Below are 22,798 nucleotides of genomic sequence, written 5' to 3'. Positions count from 1 at the left end.
CACCCCATGCCACTGGATGCTGCATCAAAGAAGGTCCAGTCCACTGAACGAGTTCCGCTGGCTGCCATCAGTGACAGGAACAAGGTCCAAATCATCCCGGAACAGTGGTTGGTGACCACGTCACTCTTCAACAAGTAGTCATGAGCACCTACTCTGTGCCGGCACTTGGGGAAGGCAGTGAACAAAACAAAACTCCTTGCTCTCATGCAGCACACATTTATTACAGCATCATAACAAAATAAACAAAGCCAAGTGGACTCAGAGTGACTCTCAGGGAGGGACGGCGGCGGGGAGAGGAGGGGGGCAGTGTGAGAACAGAGCTATGCTGTGCGTCACTGCTTTTATTTTTGCTGCATTTTGAAACTTTAAATAACATTAAAGGAGGTGATGACATTTCATCAAGTCTTTATTAAAATAGGACGTAAGTTAAAAATGATGAAAACACTGACTTGGAGAAATAAGTAAATAAAAGCGCTGAACTCTAATGGCCCTACCATTCCTGACACTCCACAGCTCTAGGCTGCTATGGGAATATTACAAAAGAAGCCAGGGCAGGACTTGAAGACAACAAATCAAACCACTAAGAAAGCTCAAAGATGAACAGACAGGGGAGGGGGGATATCCAAAGTCCATGAAAACATTCAGAAACCCAAAAGAAAATAAAGGTGCTCAAAGGAAAATTTTTCTCTGAGGCAAGAAAATGACTACATTAAACAAAAAACATTTAAAAAATAATTTCTCCATCAAATGAGAATAAGCCAGGATAAAAACAAAATAAAAAGAACATGAAAACTATGCTGAAATAGGGAGTAAAAAAATTGCAAGTCAATGCAATAAAAAACAAAATTAACATTTTAGCAAATAGAATTAGAGAAAACCAACAAATGAAAATAGCACAGGAGAACATGACAAAACCCTACACCCATGACCCCACAGCCCCTGGTCCCTAGCACCCTCTGTAACTCCCTTAACCAGCCAGCTGCTCTAAGGCAGAAGTCTTGGCATCTTCACCCGCCTCACCCCGGGCCGAGTTGATGCCACCACCGGTCCCTGCCCAGCCTCCGCCACACCTCGCCTAGAGCCAGAAGCCACCCTCTCCTACCACATCCTGCACACCCTGCCCGTCCTCCGCCAGTGCACCCTCCACGCTGCAGCCAGAGTAAAACGCGCCACCACTGCAAGTCTGGGACTCTCACCAAATGGAACTAATCCGTGGCATTCCAGGTCGAAGGGCTAAGTCCTAAGGCCCCTTCATGGCCTCCTGTGGTCTTCCTCTCCCTCTGGCCTCAGCCAGCCACATGGCCGTTGTTTCACTTCTTCTCAAGGTCCCCCATCACAAGGCCTTTGTACATGCCGGGCCCTACACCTGCCCCATTCAAAAGTGCCTATGGACACAGACACACACACAGAAGTATGCTTACACACATGTCCTTGAGCGGACTTACCACTAACCCCTCCACACGTCTCTGTTAAAACACCACTTCCTCTGGGACACTCTCTCTACCCCTCCCCAAGACCAGTAGTGGTAAGGAGGAGCAGGTCCTCCTTATTATATGGCCCCTGCAGCCTTCCTTCCCTGTTGCCTATCTCAGCCTGTAATTATACATCTTCTCTGTGTGCTTTATTGAGCCCCCACTAGTGTCCAAGCTCAGAGAACAACAACCTCCCTCCACTGAAACTTCAGCAATGAGCATGCGCTTGGCCCCAGGTAGGCCCACAATAGGTGCATGCCGAATCAATGAGTGAATGAACAAGTAAAGTTCCCAAAGAACAAGACAAAGCACTCGAATCGGAATTACAGAGAGAAGGGAAGAAAAAACACCTCTTTCAAATTTGGAAAACCAAAACCAGCGCCGGGAGACAACAGGTTCACAATGTACCAGACAAACCAGTAAGCAGAAACCAGTATTGGACCTGAGAAAAAGAGAAGCCTACAAGGTTTCAAGCGGAAAGGTGCAGGTTTCCTCAGAAACGTTAACAACATTAAGGCTGGCTTCAGATGCCTCCCCTGCAACAGCAATGTGGAAAAAAGCAGGATGTAGTTGGAGCTATCTGAGGGAAAATACCACATTTCTATCCCTTTGTGGAAAGCAGAACATTTTACATGATTTATCTTCCTTGTTCATCAGTTTTTTCCCATTTTCATTAGTTTGACATGAACAACTAAACAGTCTGTCTGCTGCAAAGCCTGCCCAGAAACGAGACATCGTGTTTGGGCCAGCTGTAAGAGATACAGTATAAAAAGAGTTGTGAACTGTAAATGGATAGTAAAACTGTAACTGTAAAAAAGGAAAATTTCCATTCAAATCATTAACAAATACACATGTAAACAGTGCAGATACCGCTCACAGAAATGCAAGACAGAAGACAGGCACCAAGGCAGCATAAAATAAAGAAAGAACAATACAGCCCACCATGAAACACAGGAGTCGGGGGTGCAAAAACCCCGAGTAGCAGAAAGTGTCTGAGATTCACTATTACAAGCAAAGTGTTCCAGACTGAAGTAAAACAAATTCTACTAATACACTGCTTAGAAGGATGAAATCTGAAATAACGAGGAAAAACTACAGATAAAAATGAGGGTGGAAGAGGGAAGTACAAATATCAATTAAATTCTGAACCGAGGAAGGAAAGTATGGCGATATTACCAGTAATATCAGACAGAGTACAGTTAGTGGCAAAAAATTCAATGTAATTAATAAATAATTACTGGATAATCAGGGTATTAACATTTATGTGCTTTAAAAGCTTCAAAAATGAGGAAGGTAAAAACTGTTAGAAATACAAGAATAAAATAACAAATATAACTATTCTAAAAGAGATTAACTTCTCATTATCAGTCTGTGGAAGATCAAGTACATAAAAAATAAGACCGTAAGAAAATCCTGAACTCTGGCTGGTGTGGCTCAGTGAATTGAGTGTCGACCTGTGAACCAAAGGGTCACCAGTTCAATTCCAGTCAGGGCACATGCCTAGGTTGCAGGCCAGGTCCCCAGTAGCGGCACACGAGAGACAACCACACACTGATGTTTCCGTCTATTTCTCCCTCCTTTCTCCTCTCTCTAAAAAATAAATATATAAAGTTAAAAAAGAAAAGAAAAAAACCTGAGCAACAAATTTTGTAAACTGTGATGAAGACCAAACTTTATTCCCTATGGTAAACATACTATCTTTCAAGTAAATGGTAGCTAACATATCCTACATTACATATGGGTGATCTCAATGTCAGATACTTATAAATATTATAGAGTGACAAAATTTTAGAAAAATTAAACAGGTGACAACTGCTGACTCGTAAGTGGAAGCCAAAGAGTCTCAACAGAGCTTTTGAGAACACTACAGGACTAGTGGGGGTGGGGGTAACCACTGGATTTCAGAGCCCAAGAAACATACAGCTAAAAGTCCTGAGCAGTAACCCCCCTTCCTCCCCCCGCCACCCCTCCCAGTGGAAGAAGAGGAAGTGAAAATAGGCCAGCCAATCAGAAAAAAATAAACCTACATTCACATCAGCTCTATCACAGACTGGATTTAACAAGATCTGCTGCTACCTTGCCTACCAGCCAGAGGCAAAAGCAAATCCTTTCTGAGGAAAGGCATCATCATCCTGAGCTTAAAATGATCCTGACAACGTTTCTGACGATGTCTGCCAACCAGAATTAACAGGCATGTCCGAAGGAAAAGACTAAAGTAACAAGAACCAAAAGGAAAACCAGACAATAGAAAAAGACCCACAGAAGAACCAAATATTTGAGTTTTCAGACATAGACTATAAAATAAATGTGCTTAATATGAGAACTTTAGCAGGAAACTAGAAACCTTTTTATAAAACTCAAATAAAAACTGTAGAGCTGAAAGATAAAATAATGGACCCATAAAACACAGCAGATGGACTTAACCACAGATAAGAAAGACCTGAAGAACATCCAAATAAAGATGGTAGTAATAAAATATCCTGAGTAAAGAGAAGAGAAAATACTCTTTAGAGAGTACAGGAAACATATGGAAGACAGTGACAAGATCTAACATACAAGTCCCAGAATAGGAGGGGAAAAAAATTAAGGGGTAGAAGCAATACTTGACCAAATAATGACCAAGACCTTCCAAAACCAACAACAGAAGAGATGTACAAATGCACAGATTTAAGAAGTGCTAGGACACTAAGCAAGATAAACACAGAGAACCAGGCCTGGAAAAATTAGAGTAAAACAGCTCAATGCTAAAGAAAAACAACAAAAAGAAATCTTAAGTGTAGTCTGAGGGATTACCATCCAAAGAACAACAATAAGAATGACAAATTACCTTTAATAGGAATAAGGGAGCCCTGGCTGGTGTAGCTCAGTGGATTGAGCGCATGCCTGCGAACCACACAATCACGGTTCGATTCCCAGTCAGGGCACATGCCTGGGTTGCAGACCTGTTTCCTGTAGGCCAGTTCCCAGCAGGAGATGAATAAAGGCAACCATATATTGATGTTTCTCTCCCTCTCTCCTTCCCTTCCCCTCTGAAGATAAATAAATAAAATCTTAAAAAAATAAAATAAAAAAAGAAAAGAAATAAGGGATGCCACGGAGTGACAGTGTTAAACAGCTAAAAGACAATAATTGCCAAGGTAGAATTGTACATGCAAAAATACCCTTCAAAAAGGTGAAATAAAGATACTTTCATCAAGAGGCTTCCCTCTCAGACCCCTCCCCGACAGACAGTGTCACAACACAGTGACGTGGGTTGCCCTGCCCTGGTGAACACCTAAGGCTCAGCCCCTTACTGTGTAACAGGTGTACTGAGACAAAAAAAAAAAAAAAAAAAATGGCCCAACCAAAAGAACAGATCAAAGCTACAGAAAAAATACAATTAAGCAATGAAGGGACAGCCAACCTAACACGTACACAGTTCAAAACACAGGTAATCACAATGCTCATAGAAATGGTTGAGTATGGTCGCAAAATGGAGGAAAGTGATGGTTGTGAAAAGTGAAATAAAGGAAAATGTACAGGGAACCAACAATGAAGGGAACGAAACTGAGTCTCAAATCAATGACTTGGACCAGAAGGAAGAAATAAACATTCAACAGGAACAGAATGAAGGAACAAGAATTCAAAAAAATGAGGAGAGGATTAGGAACCTCCGGGACAACTTTAAATGTTCCAACATCCAATCATAAAGGTACCAGAAGGAGAAGAGGAAGAGTAAGAAATGGAAAACTTATTTGAAAAAATTATGGAGAACTTCCCCAATCTAGCAACAGAAATAGACTTCCAGGAAGTCCAGGAAGCTCAGAGAGTCCCAAAGAAGTTGGACCCAAGGAAGTACACACCAAAGCACATAACAATTACATTAGCCAAGATGAAACATACGGAGAGAATCTTAAAAGCAGCAAGAGAAAAGGAGACAGTTGCCTACAAAGGAGTTCCCATAAGACTGTCAGGTGATTTCTCAAAAGAATCCCTGCAGGCAAGAAGGGGCTGGGAAGAAGTATTCCGAGTCATGAAAGGCAAGGACCTACATCCAAGATTACTTTATCCAGCAAAGCTATCATTTAGAATGGAAGAGCAGATAAAGTGCTTCTCAAATAAGGTCAAGTTAAAGGAGTTCATCATCACCCAGCCTTTATTATATTAAATGTTAAAGGGACTTATCTAAGAAAACAAGATGACGAAAAATGTGAAGAGTAGCCCTGGCTGTTGTAGCTCAGTGGATTGATTGAGCACCAGCCTGTGAACCAAAGGATCACCAGTTCAATTCCCAGTCAGGGCACAAGCCTGGGTTGCAGGCCAGGTCCCCAGTAGGGGATACGTGAGAGGCAACCACACAGTGATGTTTCTCTCCCTCTCTCTCCCCCTTCCCTTCTCTCTAAAAAATAAATAAATAAAATATTTTTAAAAAATAATTAAAATGTGAACAGTTTAAAAAATGTGAACAGTAAAATGACAATTAACTCACAACTATCATAAACTGAACCTAAAAACAAAAACAACTACAAAAACAAACTAAGCAAACTACTAGAACAGGAATAGAATCACAGAAATGGAGATCACATGGAGGGTTATCGGGGTGGGGGAAGAATGGGAGAAAAGGTACAGGAAATAAGAAGCATAAACAGTAGGTACAAAATAGACAGGGGAAGTTAAGAATAGAATGGGAAATGTAGAAGCCAAAGGACTTATATGTATGACCCATGGTCATGATCTAAGATAGTGGAGTGTTGGTAGGAGGCCAGGTGCAAGGGTAGAGGGGAATAAAGGGGAAAAAATGGGACAACTATAATAACATAATCAATAAAATATTTTTTAAAAAAACAGAAAAAATAAACTAAGTATAGGTTTAAATATAATCCAGTTGAAGACATAATCCAATTAAACATACAACAGATAATATTAAAACCATGTTTAAAAGAATCACACTTTAAACAAAAACAACAAAAGTGTTGAAAGTAAAATAGAAAATTTTACTTTCTATTTACTTACTAATATATCATTACTTATAATGTAATTACTAGCCAAAATAAAGCTATTGTAGCTATAATAACATCAAAATAAACTCTAAAGCAAAAAACACGAAGGTTGATAATGAAAGTTACTGCATAATAAAAGGGTGAATGTAGTAAGAATATAAAATAATTCTAAATCTGTATGGACTGAATAAAACCCTCCAAATATATAAAGCAAAATTAACAAACTGAAAACAAAAAATAGGTTAAGTTCACAATCACAGTAGGAGATTCACAGTTTAAATAAATCTCACTCAATAACTAATAGGACAAGCAGAAAATAAATCAGCAGATTATAAAAGATTTAAGAAAAATGACCTCACTGTGTCCTAATCAACTGCATAAAGAACTATCTAATCCAAGTTCTGCTCGAATGCACATGGAACATTTATAAAAACCAACAGGTCATAAAGTCTTGATAATCTCAAAAGATTAGAATCACAGAGTTATGTTCTCTAATCACAGTAGAATTAAGCTAGAAATGAGTAACCACACAACTAGAAAGATCCCCCAAGTGACATTAGATCAGGAAATACATCAGAAACAGACACAAAATAATATACATTAGGAGTCTATGGACATGAAGTACCTAGACTAGTTGACACTCACCCACAGCAGCAGAAGTCAGGACAGCGGTGATGCGTCGGAGAGGTTCTGGGCATGCTGGTTACACAACAAGCCTGTCTGCACTCCTACTTACGTACTTTTTGGTATGGAGGTCATATTTCAATTTCAAAATTTATTTAAAATATATAGTTTCAGGAAAACAAACTCCTTTAAAAAGTTATGGTAGTAAAAATATACCTTCAGCACAAACTGTAAATATTGTGATCCTAAAGCTGAAAATAATTTTAAAAAGTGTGAAATAATGAAAAACATTTTACCTAGTAACTTCAGCCCACTTATTAGTCTGGGAAATCTCATCTAAAAAGAAGACAAAGACAAAGCACTAAAACATTACAGCCCACGAGGGCAGTGAGAGGTAACTTTGAGCCCCACAAGTACAGCGCTTAACTACCTGAAAACACATGAAAAAACCAATTCATAAAGAGAAACACAAATGCAGTGGACTCTGAGAAATGTCTGACCTCACTTTGATTGCTGAAGAAACAAATTACCACTTTTAGACTAACGAAGTGGCAAAGCTATTCTAAAATGTGAACACATGGTTTGTTAAAGGACAGGAAAAAAGCACTTTCATGAAGCCTTGCTGATATTTCTAAGGGCAATTTGGCAATAACATACCAAAAGTCTTTCAGTTTTCACAGATTCATGTTAACATGTTTAATCATCGGAAGCATACAACTCCACATAACTGTAGAGGCAGGGACATGAAGCTGGCAAGTCGCCCTTTTCTGGGCACTCTGCTGTGGTTTTGGCCCTGGAAGGGGGTGGCCCCACTGTCGGCTCTACTCCAGGCTCTACTCCTACCTCCCAAAGGCACCTGCTGCCACTGCCCTGCCCATCAGGGATCTAAAGACCATTTGTGTCTTTAGCTTTGGCACAGCTCACTCTGTTCTTAAATGGCAGGGAGGTAGGTGGACCCTGTCCAGTTACAGGAGATCCGCTATGCCACTTCTTCCATCAAGCCTGTCTCAAAACCTCTCCTCTTCCCCAAGGAGCTCCACCCAGCTATCTATCTCCCTTAGAAGTTTCTTGTCCCAAGGCTCCTTATTTACTTCTTCATGGCACAGTTCTCTGGCCATTTTGGAAAGGAATAAAAATGGAGTCTCTTCTAACGTGGAGCAAATGTACTCATGCTTCTACAGCTATAAAAGGTTCCCATCTGTTGGCTGATCCATGGTAACAGCAGCTTCCACTGACTGGCTGTATCAGGTATGCAACATTAGTAGAAGTTGAAGAGTTGAGAAATCACTAAAGGAATAGCTGGAAAACCAAATGAGATATTCCTGGGAGTGCAGAAGCTTCTGGGTAAATTCATTCATTCATTCATTCAGCACTCACTCCCTGAGCAGGGCGCCACCTTCCAGGAGGGCAGGCAGACCTGAGTGAAGAGACAGCCACCTACACTGAGACTCCTACAGTTGGCTGTGTGGTGACAGGTCCAGAGGTCAGACGGTAAATGCCTCAGGGGAAGGGAAATGGGACAGATCAGTGAGTGTGAATTTTAAGCAAAGAAAATATCTCTATCACCGACAGCCCCAGGGCCTGAAACTTCCTGACTCTACAGAAGCATGACTGGGGGTCAGGGCACCAAGTACTCCCCACTCATGTCCTGTCCCCGACGCCATCACAGATTACTCAGGCAAGGAGCCTCCTTATCTTGAATGTTTCGGGGAGCCTCAGTGTCAATCTTTCCCTTGTCCTTTCATCACACCCTCAAAAGAAACGGTGGTTTTAGAGCACTGGCAAAATAGAAAATAAGCAGGGAAGAAGCGGTGCCTCTGCCCCAAGGGCTGGGCATCATGCAGGACTAGCGACAGGCCTGGAGGTGCAGAGGCTTCCCCAGTACAGAACAGGCCCTACACCTGGAAGCCAAGTGCTGGGCCCTCGGAACACGTTTTCCCACAGAGTTGAGACACAAGTCAGGGTTCACTCAGGTCAGGCTGACAAGGCTCCGTAGTAACTTGTGTAGTCCCAAAGGCCCACACTATTTTTCCATATTTTTATTGAGGCAGAATTCCTATACAATTCACCCCTTTAAAGTATACAATTCAGTGGTTTTTATCACATTCACAAAGTTGTACAACCATCACCCATATCTAATTTTAGAACATTTTGTCGCCCTCAAAAAAAACCCCCAAAACAAAAAAACCTGCACAGTTTAGCAGGCACGCCTTCTTCCTTCTCAGCCCCTCAAAACCACTAATCTACTTCCTGTCTTTACAGATTTGCCCACTGTGAACATTTCATATAAATGCAATCATAAACTATGTGGCCATTCGCGCATGGCTTCTTTCACTCAGCATAATAGTTTCAAGTCTCATCCAAGGTTTACCATGTATCAGTACCTAGATTATTTTTCAAAAGACTTTTAAAAGTTTCTATTTTCTACCTCAAATAAAATCCCATTCTGTCCTGGCTGGGGTGGCTCAGTGGATTGAGCACAGACCTGTGAAGCAAAGGGTTGCCAGTTTGATTCCCGGTCAGGACACATGCCTGGGTCACGGGCCGGGTCCCCAGTGGGGGACACATGAGAGGCAACCATACACTGATGTTTCTCTCCTACTCTTTCTCTTTCCCTTCCCCTCTCTCTAAAAATAAATAAATAAAATACCCAAAATTTTAAAATCCCATTCTAAGAATTTATACTATAGAAATACTCAGAAATGCGTAAAAGCATCTGTGTGCAAGTATACATTACAATATTATTTATGATAGAAAATAATCAAAGGTGTAATGAAGAGACTGCATAAACTTATACATTATGTGATGGAATACTATGTAATATAAGTAAGATTTTGAAGGATATTATAAGATATGAGAAAAAGCTCATTCTTAAAGAAAGTTAAAAATTGTATTTTATAAAACGTATTTGGTGGGCCCTGGCTGGTGTGACTCAGTGGACTGAGCACCAGCCTGCAAACCAAAGGGTCGCCAATTTGATTCCCAGTCAGGGCACACGCCTGGGTTGCGGGTCAGGTCCCTAGTAGGGGCCACATGAGAGGCAACCACACAGTGATGTTTCTCTCTTGTTCCCTTCCCCTCTCTCTAAAAATAAATAAATAAATCTTTCAAAAGAAAAGTTATGAAAAACAGAAAAATGACAACAAATATAAAGCAAAAACTGAGTTAGTAGCAAATAAATGGAATAGATCAATAATCCAAGAACTGGTTCTCTCTCTCTCTCTCTCTCTCTCTCTCTCTTTTAAAGGGATGCTTAAGAAGTTTGACAAGAGCCCTGGCTGGTGCAGCTCAGTGGATTGAGCACGGGCCTGTGAAGCAAAGGATCACGGTTCGATTCCCAGTCAGGGCACATGCCTGGGTTGTAGGCCAGTTCCCATCAGGGGACTCACAAGAGGCAACCATACATTGATATTTCTCTCCCTCTCTCCTTCCCTTCCCCTCTAAAGATAAATAAATAAAATCTTTAAAAAAAAAAAAGACAAGAAAAACAAAGCTACACAAATAAAATTAGAAATGCTACATAAATAAAATTAGAAATGCAAACAAAGGTGGGTCTAAATGCTTAAAGTACAAACAATACATGCTACTAAATGTGCAGGTGTGAAACAAGTGGGAAAGGAGTTACAAAAACAGACTCAAAAAGTGAAAAAGCTCAAGTCAAAAAAACAAAAATAAATCTTTCAGGCTTATCCATAGACTTACCTCCCCAAAAAGTCTTTGTGACAGATAATTTAAAGTAAGTTCTCTCAAACTTTCCAAAACAAACAATTCTAAAGCTACATCAAATGTTCCAGGACATACAAAATCATAACAAGTTACTAAATGAATTTTATGGGGCTATTTCACCTGAAATCAAAACACAACCAAGGCTTCTTTTCCACACTAAAGAAAACCATACACATGGACCAGAAAATTCTAAATACAAAATACAAATACCCAAAACCAAATTGGTCATCTAAGTTAATGCTCAAAACACTCCTGTGAAATTCAACACCCATTCTTATTAAAACCACTAAAAGCCACAAATCAAAGAATAATCATTTGCATGTCTCTCCCAGCCACTACAAAAACAATAAAATTCATGCAAAAAAAGTTGAAAATATTCCACGTAAATGAAGAGTAAAATAAGAGAAACCATCAAGAAAAGCTAATTTGATAAGCCACAAAGCAAAACCAAGAGCAGTTAGTTACATCAACATAAAGTAAAAATTTAAATGGAGGAAGGGAAATCCTATTAGTATCAGCAACACCAATAATCGAACCATCATTAAGTAAATAAAACAAAAACTGAAAGTATCTGGAACTAATACTAACCCAAAAATGTCAGATCCTAAACACAAAGAAAATTACCCACCTTGACTGTTACAAAAGAATTTTTTTAAAACAGGGATATTTTATTCCTAGATGAGATAGCTGAATAATATAAAGAAAACAATATTTAAATACTCCATTCCTAATACTGGAGTCACACCTTACACAAGTAGGTTCTAAAGTCAGCCCCTGAAGCCAAAATTAAAGTCATACAAGAAATGCTATATAGCCATTAAAAAATATGAAGGAAATTCAGATCAATCAACATGGGAAAATGATCACCATAAACTGTTAAGAGGAAAAAAATTGTCAACACAAAAGGATCACTATGATCTCATGGTAGATGTGGGTAAAGAGACAGTTACTTAGAAATACAGAAAACACTGAAGCGCACAGTTGCTACCTCTGGGTAGGGAGGTCGCATGATTGTATGCACTTAGAACTTCTGCAGAAAGCACAGCGCTTTTATAAATGGGGGTGCGGCCAGTTTAAAAGGAAAAGAAATACATCAAAATATCAATTATATGTTTTGAGGTGGCCTAATTATGGCTATTTTTTAATTGCTTCAACATACGTTTCTGTATTTTCCAAATTTTGTACTAAAATCATAAAAAAAACAAACCTCTGTGAAAGACTGTACAGAAATGTAAACAACATGTTAATACATTTCATTTGGACCCTCCTGTTCTTTTTGTGCTTACATGTGCCAAATTCTCAGTTATTCTCCAACCGCAGTATTATTTTCAGCATTAAATTCTAAATCTACCAGGAATCATTTCCATCAGAGCAAAAAGGACAAAGAAGTCCAAACTGCTCACATGCTTGTTCAAATTAAAAAGGAAAACCAGATATGATGAAGAACCACAAAAAGTGTGCGCCCAGAGTCTTACCGTAAAACTGTTGTTGACGTTTTTGGTGCTGGATTCAGCCACGCTGGCATCTGTCAGGTCCACCTCATCAAATATGATTGACTGGGGAGAGACACAGGGGCCACAGCCAGGGTGAGGCTCCAGAACCCCCTAGGCAGACATGTTCCCAGGCCCTGGCCCAATGCTGCTCACCACTGTCCTCAACCCCAGGCAGTGCCCACAGAGGCCCAGGCCCTGAAAGTGGAGGCTTGGGGACAAAACAAACACTGGCTGCACCCCCCCCAACAAGCCAGAGGTAGGGCTCTGTGATTTTTTTTTAATCCAGGGAGGTCATGAGTGATTGCACTGGTAGAGAAAATAAATAATAATAATAATACTGCGATTCTGTATTTATTTTCCGCAACACCAGTGTCTCACTTTCAAATGTGAAATATGCCCTCAGATGAGGTCCACCTGGGAGAACAGGGGTCAGGACTGAAGACCCTCTGTCCTGGCTTCAGCTTCTCCAAGAAGCACATTTGGAAGAAAGGTCCCCACTAAAATAAGTGATTTTAGGGGAAGAGAGACCAATCCACAGAGAAGAAATCTGGCTGTGAAAGAAAATGAGGGAGCAAAGTAAAGGAATCTAGTCCTGGAGAAAGAGAGGCTCCGTATGAAGGGCTGGAAATTAGGCTTGGGAATTCCCACCATTTTCCTTCCTCTCCCCGAAGTCCCCCCTCACATTCCCCTCCTCCTGTGAACCTTACTGGACCCTCTGGGAGGACTCCATAGGGAACCGCTGGAGGAAATACTAGTAACTCAGAAAAGAGACTCAGCCTTTTGAGTAACCTCTCCAACCCCCATAGAACTAAAATAACTATAAGGGTTTGTGGGGGGTTTTTAAGTGAGGAATATGGTCACAGCCCTTTCTAAACAAGTTGCTCTGTTCAGTTTCAAAGTTTAACCCACTGCCTCTCTAGGGATACATCTCAAAATGCAAATGATTCAGATTCCAGATTTTTCTTAACACCAAAATAGAAGTATTGACAGCAATACTGATACAAAAATACTGGTGTTGAGAATACCAAAAACTAGCTTTGCGAGCACACAGGTGTTTGAGATGTGGAAGACCACGTTCGTTTAAACGCAGCGGTAACTTCGTGCCTGCCACAGGCTCCTCCCTCCTCTCTCACGAAACGTGTGCCTGGTGATTCCAGCTTCTGTCTCCCGGGCAAGATGGCACCCAGAAGGAAGGGTCCCGGCCAGAAAGCCCAGTGATGAAGAACTGCTGTTCACACACCAATAAGCCCAGTTTTCAAAAATACTTTTCATTAGTTTCACAGAGGTATACTTATTTCCAAACTCATCAGGTTATATATATTAAATATCTATAGCTTTTTGTATGCCAATTAAACCTCAATAAAATGGTTTTTAAAAAGACACTGTACTCCATAATAAGAGATGTATAAGCCTGTAACCCCTGATCTTTCTACGAGAAAGATATCCAGCTATATAATATGGCTATTTCTGGGACGTTCTCTCCTTTTCCACTGGTGACACACTACATTTAAAAAATTGATTAAAATAAATGTTTATAAGCACTAAAACGTGCCTTGAGACAGATAAAACCTACTACCCTGGAGTATCAGGAGACTCTAGAAAAAACAGCTTTAAGAATCAAAGGTGTCCCCCAGATGAGGACCCAGCACCCAAATCTCCCTGGCAGGACCCCAGATGTCTCTCCTCCCATGAAGTTCCCAGCACTGCACCTCACCTTTGCGGTCTTTGCATAGTACAGTGTTCGCCCTCGCAGCTTAAAGTATCTCCTTTTGGACCTCTGGAATGAATTGTTCTGTTTGGTCAGCATCCCCTCTTTGATGACGGTCTGAAAGCACAGAAATGAACTCATGAGCACATGTTTCCACAGACCCCTGTGTTCGTCCACCCAAACTGCACTGACGGTCTGGTGCATTCACATCTCTCACTAGTAACAGCCTAACAGAAATATTTCTCACACTCTCCCCAGACCTTGACCTATGGACAGGCCAAGCACGCTGCCAAGGGAGGGCTAACACAATTCTCTGCGGGGCAATGGCATGCCTGAGTGGTGGGGGTTTCAGAGGCCAAGGTGTGCCCTGGATGCCCAGGGGAGCAGCAGAAAGGGACAGGCTAGAAGGACCACAGCAAGCGGCCCAGGGCCAGTACATTCTCCAACTTCAGCATTTGGTATTTTTCAGCTATTCTTGGCCCCGTCTCCATATTCTCAGGCCTCCTGCCATTTCTCAGGATCCTAATGCCAAAACTGTCAACGTAGGTTGCTGTGGGGTTCAGCACAGCTCCGGGCCTGCACCCCACTCAGCCCTCACCCCATTCACAGGGACATGCGTCTGTCCACACTGTGAGAGAGAAGAGGATAGCCACAGTCACCAAAACTCATCTCATCTAGTAAATCTGATCAGTCCACCGCAAAACAGAAGTTGTGGTAAGAGAAGCAAGGGGTGGACAGCTGTCCACTCAGGTGGTCTCAATGAAAAAGTGGGGCATGGCCTTTCCTAGAGCTGTTTCCCCTCACACTGCATCCGGTGTGCTGGCCACCTAACAGGCCGAGGGAGCCCCGTGGACCACCTCGAAGTTACATGCTCCAGGAACAGGGCTTGGTCATTGACACGTGGAGCCACTTGGAGCCACTAACATAGTCAAAACTAATAGGCAAGATGCACGAAACAAGAGCCTGTTCTCAGCATCTGCAGAGTATATTTTATCCCACCTAAGAGAAACATCTGTTATACACAGCGTCTCATCACAGAATGGAGGCAGAATGTATAAAAATTCTGTTAAAGGACAGGAATATTGGTTCAGAGATGCTTCTATTTAGTTATCCAATCCCATATAGCTTTGCACCTTAAGTGACTTTTCTTCAAAGTATCTATACGAAGCACTTGGGTATCAGTGACCACTTGAGATGACATAAGACAAAACCAGACACAGATCTCTCCCATCACCCAAATGCACCAGAAGGCAAGGGCAGAACACCGGTCATCTGGTCCTTCCTTACCAGAGAGGGAGCAGTGTTGTTACCTGCCCCCACAGAAGGATGCCAAAGAAAGCCCCTGCCCCCCACACACCACCCACAGTTGCCGTGCAACAGAGCCCTCACCTCAGTGGCACGGCAGTCCAGGGTGTCCTGGGAATGCAGACAGCATGCTCCTCTCCAACCCCCCACTCCAACGCCCCTCTGTGAGCCCCCTCAGCACATGCTGGCTCCCACCACAGGCCAGGGGTGATGGAAGCTGGGCTGTGGGGCCAGCCTAGCAGTACAAACAGCAGTGCTGTCCGACCCCCGAGAGAACTGACCCAGGAAGAAATTACTGAGGGCCCCACCTACTCACTCAGTGATGTACACCTGTACCTTCACGCATGAGGAGGTTGCCCACCTGCTCTCCCAAGTAATGGCGCCAGAAGAGAGGAACACAACATCACCCAGTGGTCAAGAGAAAAGACACACCGAACTACAGTCAGAGAGCCTGAAACCTACATCCTTACTGAACAAAGGCCTGGCTTTCCAAAGTGTGGGGAAATGTGCTGAACCAGACCCAGGGCGATCCCAGGAGCTCCAGAGAGAAACAAGTCTGTACTCGGGAGAAACTCCCGGGCTGCCTCCCAGCCTTCTCTGCAGACCCAGGTGTACATGGTGATGCTCATTTCAGTGTGCCCTTCAAAGACGCAGGCTGGCCTGTCTGCACACAGCAGCACAGGGCCCCAGGTGCCTGCACCCCACCGCAGGAGAGCCTTTTTTCTTGACCCACAGAACCCGCTCTCAGGCGCAGGCACCTCTCCTCACCCACGCAGGTACTTCTCCTCACCCATGTGTCTTCCTTACCTCTGCAGGGGAAGGAATTGCTTCCATCTCTTCCCCAAATGCAATTTTTTTTTAAAAAAGGCAACAAAACCAACAAGCACAGACCCAGAAAAGTTATAACTTATCTTTAAAGGATAAATGCTAGGAGCATTTTCCCTTGCGTCTCCTGCTCCACATGTCACACATTAAAAAAGCAAAATTAAAACACGATCCACCACACACACACACATCTTTCGTAAGGCGGATGACAGCTGATCGTGGGCTACCCAAGGGGAGCTGCTGTTCTATTTATAGAACACGCACGCCCAGAAAAAAGACTGGCGGGTTTCAGCGGAAAAGGCTGGAGAAGAGATAAAGGCAGCATTTCTTTGAAGCTTTCTCAGAAACAGCATTTCTTCTGATTCACTGCTCATGAAATACTATAGATATGTTGCAGAATATTTTTAAACACTCAGTCAAAAGCCATGAACTAAAAGTGGTCAAGAAAAAAACACATCTGAATAATGTGCTATGTTTTGCATCAGGCAGCCTGTAACCAGCACCCACAGGAAACACTGCTCGGCTGGCGAGCCTCCTCCTTACAACCTGCAGAGCAGAGAGCCAGAGTCAGACACCCAGATCTCAAGCGCAGCTCACTCAGTGCACGCTGGGCGGCCAGGCTCTCAGAATCGACCTATCACATTCTTTGCACAAACAAGAGGGCCAACGCTGTCAAAGAGGGCACCTTTATTACCACCAGGGACAAGAAAGAGTAGATTTGCAACACACACAGGCACTGAGAATAACAGCAAGTGAGAATGTGAGCACTGGCAAACCTCCAGAGAGGAAGCAAATCCTCCAGCTGGGTCCAGGGGTGAAAGGCACTAGAGTGCTCGGCCTGAGTCTAAGTGTGGCCCTGGGTGCCACAGCCACCCACTACGCAGAAAGATGTGGGCCCAGCCACAAGAGAGACCTCAGAGTCATCTGCTGCAGAGGAATCTCAGGAACAAAGAACTGAGGAAGGCACCTCTGGAAATGCCCTGAAAAGAGGAGTCAACAAAGGGACAGAGAAAGGCGAAAACAGGCCCTGTGAGCCCTGGTCAAACCCACCTGCCCACAAGGCCCTGTCTCCAAGGGGCTGTAGGGGCCCAGTCATGGGGTGCAGATGCCCCTCTTGGGAAAGGCAATAGGAGCCCCTTCCCTCATCAGTCCCCCTTTAGTTACAGTATAGCCCCAGCACTGACTCTGAGGACTATGGGGACAGCTCAGACCAGGGGAGGGTGGAGGACATGGGCATCAAGAAGGGAGCCATCCCTCCACCTTCCCGAGAGGGAAGGCATCAGAGAGCAGGTCTCAGAAGGTAAGCAGGGGTCTGAGCAGACCAGGCGGAGGGCATGAAACCATCAGAGCCTAAAGAGAGCCCGAGAGGGCCAGCAAGGTGGGGGCCCGGCCCAGAGCACTGACAGCCAGGCCTGTGAGTCACAGGTCAAGGGGTGGTGTCTCCAATGTACACTTCAGAAATGATTTTGGCTGCAGTGTGGAGCAAAGAGGGAGGGGGTGAAACCTGGAGGCAGGAAGAACACTCCAAAAGCTCTTACAAAAGGGCAGCCAGCAACGATGAGTACCCGAGAGGAAGGGGACATGACACAGGCCTTCGTGTCAGGGAAGACAACACTGACAGAAGCCAGGAGGCAGGCCCGGAACCAAGGATGACTCCATGGGGCCTCAAGGGGGAGGAGTCAGCTTCGTTCTGGACATCCTGGCTCTGAGGGCCTTGAGGACACTGGGTGAGCTGAGTGGAGAGCAAGCTGCAGACACACACTGGAGGGGAATAAGTGAAAGTTTAACTGGGGAGAGGCTTCAAGGTAGTCCCTTACAAAGAAAGGAGAGAATGGGAGGAGGCCTAGGGACCCAACCAGGAGCCCAAGGATACCAACATCAACGTACAGAGGAGGCGGGAGTCGAAGAGGAGGATGAGAGTGAGCAGAAAAGCAGGGAGCAGATCAAAGCACTGGGAAGACCCGGAGGGTGTCAAACACAGCTGCGAGGTTGTGAGTGGAACTGGGCAGAGCCAGGAGGACCTGCCAGCGCAGACTCTCAGCCTGGCCCAGGGGAAAGCCAGGTTGAAGTGCACTGAAGGAGTTGTTTTTCTCCACTGGCATGTTAACTTTTCATAAACACGGGGCCAGGCTGTACGCACTGTACTTTTAACTTCCTATTTCTTCTGCCATGCTGTGCTGTCAGCACCCTTCCATATTGGTAAACATGTTTTTGTCGGCTGCAGAGTATCCCCTGTACTGAGGTGCAGACATCAACCCCACTGGGGGACCCTGGGAGGGCTCCTCGCTCAGCACTACCAGCATCGCAGCCACACACCTGCACGAGCCCTGGGCTGCTCCTTGGGGCAGGTCACTACGAGTAGAATTTGGGGATCAAAGATAGCCCGGAAACAGATCTGAAACCAAGACATGTAACAGCAGTAGTGTTGCAGGCTAGGGCAGCAGAGAGCCAGCCAAGTCCATGAACAGGGCTGAAACACAGCCATGCAAGAAGAAAATGCAAGGGTCCCTTTCCTCACACACCACAGACAAAAGCTGCTTCCAGGCACATGAGAGACCCAATGCGAAGAGCAAAAGTTAAGTTTCAGCAAATGATACAGAAGAATTTCTTTAAGACTTTGGGTCTCGGAAAAGTTTCTCAAAAAGGATTTAAAAAACAGCCTGGCTGGTGTGGCTCAGTGGATTGAGTGCTGGCTTTCTAACCATAAGGTCGCTTCGATTCCCAGTCAGGGCACATGCCTGGGTTGTGGGCTGGGCCCCCAATCGAGGGCATGAGAGAGGCAATTAATAGCTGTTTCTTTCCCTGTCTTTCTCCCTCCTTTCCCTTCTCTCTCTAAAAATGAATACATAAAATCCTTTTCACAAATTTTTAACAAGCAGGGATATTAGCATAAAAAAGTTAATATACAAAAGGACTACTAAAATGTTTCAGTGGAAAGAAGCTAGAAAAACTTATTACCTTAAATTTGCATTGCACTTTTCATGAGCATTTTCAGATCTATTTGCCGTCTTAATAAAACACACACTTGTGGTCTACAAGATAGACACTATTATTCCAATTCACAAATAAGAAAACGGGTTACCAAGGGACTGAGTAATGTGTTCAAGGTTAAAGAGCTAATAACAGACCACAAAAGAAATGTCAGGCCTCCTTACTCTTATCTCAAACCTTCTGCTATGGTTTATGGTTTATGAATACCATAATTCATAAAGAGAGAATAAAAAATAATGTGTTCACAAAGCAGCTACAACACATTCAAAGAACTACAGGTTATTTTAAACACTGAGTACCCATTACACCTACTATATTCATATCAGCCATTTTTACCTTTTAATCCTCATACCAACTTTGGAAATTTTTAGTAATATTCTCAATTTTCAGATTAGGAAAGGGGGACAGGGCTCAGAGTGGCAGAAGAATTAACTAACTGGTGCAAGGCCACATGGCCAGTAACAGAAGACCTGGACAGCCAGATCAAAAATATTTGCTGGCAAAAGAAACCAGCATAAAGGTCCACTGATAAATGTGATTTAATTCAATTAAGCAAAGGTAACTTCCTTCATCTACTCAAAACACCACCCCACTAGTTCGTCCTGATTCACACTGCTGCAACTTACTGACAACCTCCCTGCCCCTGGTCTCATCACAGCCTACCAAAAGCTGAGGAAGGTTGCACACCTAGGGCCACAAGCGAATGTTGCACATATTAGTGTCTTCATGGCACCAACGACCAGCAGGAGAGCGCAGACCACAGCACCTGGGTAACCACCGAGGGGCAGAGCCAGGCCCTACAGCAGGTGCTGCCCATCTGACTCATCCATGTGAGGTTTTTCCTGAAGACCCAAACAATAACCCATAGGAAAAGGACTGCCTTTCTGTCTTGTCAATCACATGAACGCAGTTTCCGTTCTCCCAATTGGTTCACCTCCTTCAATGCAGTGCCACCAAGATTAAAGCTACCATATCCCAAAGCCCCTCTGTCACTGAGAGGAAGGGAGATGTCTCAATTCCTGTCCCCACTGTATGAGGAAGGACAAGCAAAAAGCTTAAAAATAGCCCAAAATGTAATCCCCCAAAGAGCTGCTCCTAGATCTGCCCTTCATTCAGAGTCCACAGCCACCTTCCCCAAACCAGGGGGCACTTCTTTCACTGTGGAAAGGCCAACTGCCTCTCTCTCCTCTTGGCTACCAGGGTCTCAATTCTGAGTGGGCTGGTTGTACCAAATGTAACCAGCCATCACCATCCCAATCCCACTGTCCCCATCCTGGCCACACGATTCAGTCTTGGTCAAGGAGCCTGGACCTTGCTGGGACTAGGAGGTAGGGGAGTTGCTTCACTAACTTGTGGAATCACATGGCTTCAACTCCTCCTTCCTTCTTGCCTTGAATGTAGTTGCTGTTCTCAAGCTGTGGCAGCCATGCTGAAGCCACAGGGTAGCAAAGCAGAAACAATCTGGGCTCTACTGGTGTCATCGACCTGTTAAATGCATTCCTGTCCAATAAAGGGGGGTTGGCTGAGTTAGCTCAGCTCAGTCACCATCAATGGCCACTCTGATCACTGATGCTGCTCTCCCAGGGCTTAAGGGCTTTCCACAGAGGACCCCACTTCACCCACACACACCCTTCCTGAGGGAGGCATGGTAAGCATTCCCACGTCACAGAAACATGGGCAAGGAGAGGAAAGACTGGGTCCACATTCGTGGAGGGCCTACACTGTACCAGGAACTTCATTACCATCAGTACTTCATTTAATCTTCACCATCCTGAGAAGAGTGGCCACCCCACTTCACGTATGAAGAAACTGAGGACCAGAAAGGACCTATAGCAATAGAGAAGGGATAGAGATGGGCTTCAAACCCAGGTCTGTCTGGTTTCAACTCTCTCTAAGCTTCATGATCAAGTGAAAAAAAAAGAAAAACAAACGTACACTTGAGGGAAATTTTTAATTGTTTTGGTTTTTACAAGTTAAACAAGACTAACTACAGTCATAACTAACCCTCCCACTTTCCTGGGGTGAACATACAGACAAGTGTGCGTGGGTCAAGACACAACCAATGTCCACTGCACACAAAGTAGGCCAACCCAGGCCACCAGCAGTGGAAGCAATGTCGCAAGTACACACACAGTGGTTTGGTTAAAGCACCAAAGTCTCCGGGCTTCTGTGAGCCTGCACAGTAAAATCTACCTCCCTACGGATGGTGGGATGAAATGCGCTCTTTGTTTCAACAAATATTTATGGAACACTTAAGTGCCAGCACTGCTGGGAATATGATGATGAAAGAGACAGGACCCTTGACCTTTAAGGAAATTGCACGCTGGTAGAGGAATACTTTTACAAAGCAAAAAGTACCATAAGAATTTTCTTTAAATACCAGAAAAAAGTAGGGCTGGGAGTGGGGTCAGATAAAACAAGAAAGGCACGATGCACTGATGACTGTTTAGCCTGGGTGAATAATTCGACTCCTCTCCCTACCTTTGAGTAAGTTGGGAAATTTCCATTACAAGGTACAGACAGGGTGCGTGGGTAACTCAGAAGTGAATGACACACACCACGACTTGAATGCAAGTCCTAAAGCTGTAACTACTTGGGCTGGAAGCAGCTGCTGCCTTCACCCCAGTTCCCTGAGCTCCATCCCACCCAAGGGGGTGCTGTACAGAGGGAGGAACGGCTCACACACAGCAGAGTGATGCACAAATGTGAGGCAGAACCGTAGCCATCATCGTCTGCCACCCTGGGCACCCACTCGGCCCAGGGTCTCCTGCCCATTTTCAGACAGTAGGTGGAAACAGGAACAAGTCCATCATTAAGCAGCCCAAGTCCAGGCCCCTGTTCTCTGCTTGAGAACACTCAAGATCCTTCCAGTGTGTTTTTAGTGTATAAAAAAAATGGGTTATAGCCCTGGCTGGTGTAGCTCAGTAGATTGAGCATGGGTCTGCAAACCACACGATCGCAGTTCAATTTCCAGTCAGGGCACATGCCTGGGTTGCAGGCCAGTTCCCAGCAGGGGACTATCAACCATACACTGATATTCTCTCCCTCTCTCCTTCCCTTCCCCTCTAAAGATAAATAAATAAAATCTTTTAAAAAATGGGTTATAGAACATACAAATTATTTAATTAGCTTCTTTTACAAACAGTATGTTGTGACCAGATCAGCATTTTTGTGTTTTGTTGCTCTATAACCTATTTCTACTTCATCTATTGAAATGCTTAAGTACCCTGAATAATTACGTACATATCTAAGAAACTGACAATGCTTCACACATCGAATAGCTTCAGTGTCAGTTTAAAATATATCTTTATTTATACCAAACCTTGAATCCTGTGCTTAAATAAATTTATTTTCAAAATGGGAGTAAAAAGTTGGGACAAAGGAGAACATAGCTAAGATATGCCATAGAACGTACACATATATTAGGATGCTATGAAATTAAAGCCAATGTCACGCCCTTTTGTATCTGGCTCCTCGAACTTACTGTTTTGATCGGACATTTGGGACCGTTTCAACCGGGGCTTAGGGCATTCCAGAGAAGAGACTGAGGGGGGCTCCTCTCCGTCTTCTGCTACTAGAGCCCAGCATCCTAAACCATCACATCACCACGCCACTCTTACCATCAGTGATCTTCAATTCGAGGGCAGCAGGCCATGTTTTTGTTTTGTATAAAAT

The 22,798-nt window shown here is 43.7% G+C and overlaps 1 protein-coding gene across 2 annotated transcripts in view; it reads right to left on the bottom strand.

The window, feature by feature from the left end:
* DGKD (diacylglycerol kinase delta) overlaps nucleotides 1–22,798 on the bottom strand; it is a 104,287-nt gene that overhangs the window by 63,253 nt on the left and 18,236 nt on the right. Inside the window, exons 1-3 of one of the 2 annotated variants that reach the window (XM_053655196.1) lie at nucleotides 16,115–16,240; nucleotides 14,009–14,119; nucleotides 12,277–12,357 (exon numbers count right to left, since the gene is read on the bottom strand). In XM_053655196.1, the coding sequence (XP_053511171.1) occupies nucleotides 12,277–12,357; nucleotides 14,009–14,119; nucleotides 16,115–16,141 (219 nt within the window). In that variant the 5' untranslated portion in view covers nucleotides 16,142–16,240. Of the gene's footprint in view, nucleotides 1–12,276; nucleotides 12,358–14,008; nucleotides 14,120–16,114; nucleotides 16,241–22,798 lie in introns of those variants that run through there. The other variant, XM_037143906.2, reaches the window with a different exon arrangement.

The sequence above is a fragment of the Artibeus jamaicensis genome, unplaced genomic scaffold (genome assembly GCF_021234435.1).
Source record: "Artibeus jamaicensis isolate MK-2021 breed Jamaican fruit bat unplaced genomic scaffold, CSHL_Jam_final contig_944, whole genome shotgun sequence".
Taxonomy (NCBI): domain Eukaryota; kingdom Metazoa; phylum Chordata; class Mammalia; order Chiroptera; family Phyllostomidae; genus Artibeus; species Artibeus jamaicensis.
Note: the sequence above shows the minus strand (reverse complement) of the source record. Positions and strands in the feature narration are given on the sequence as shown.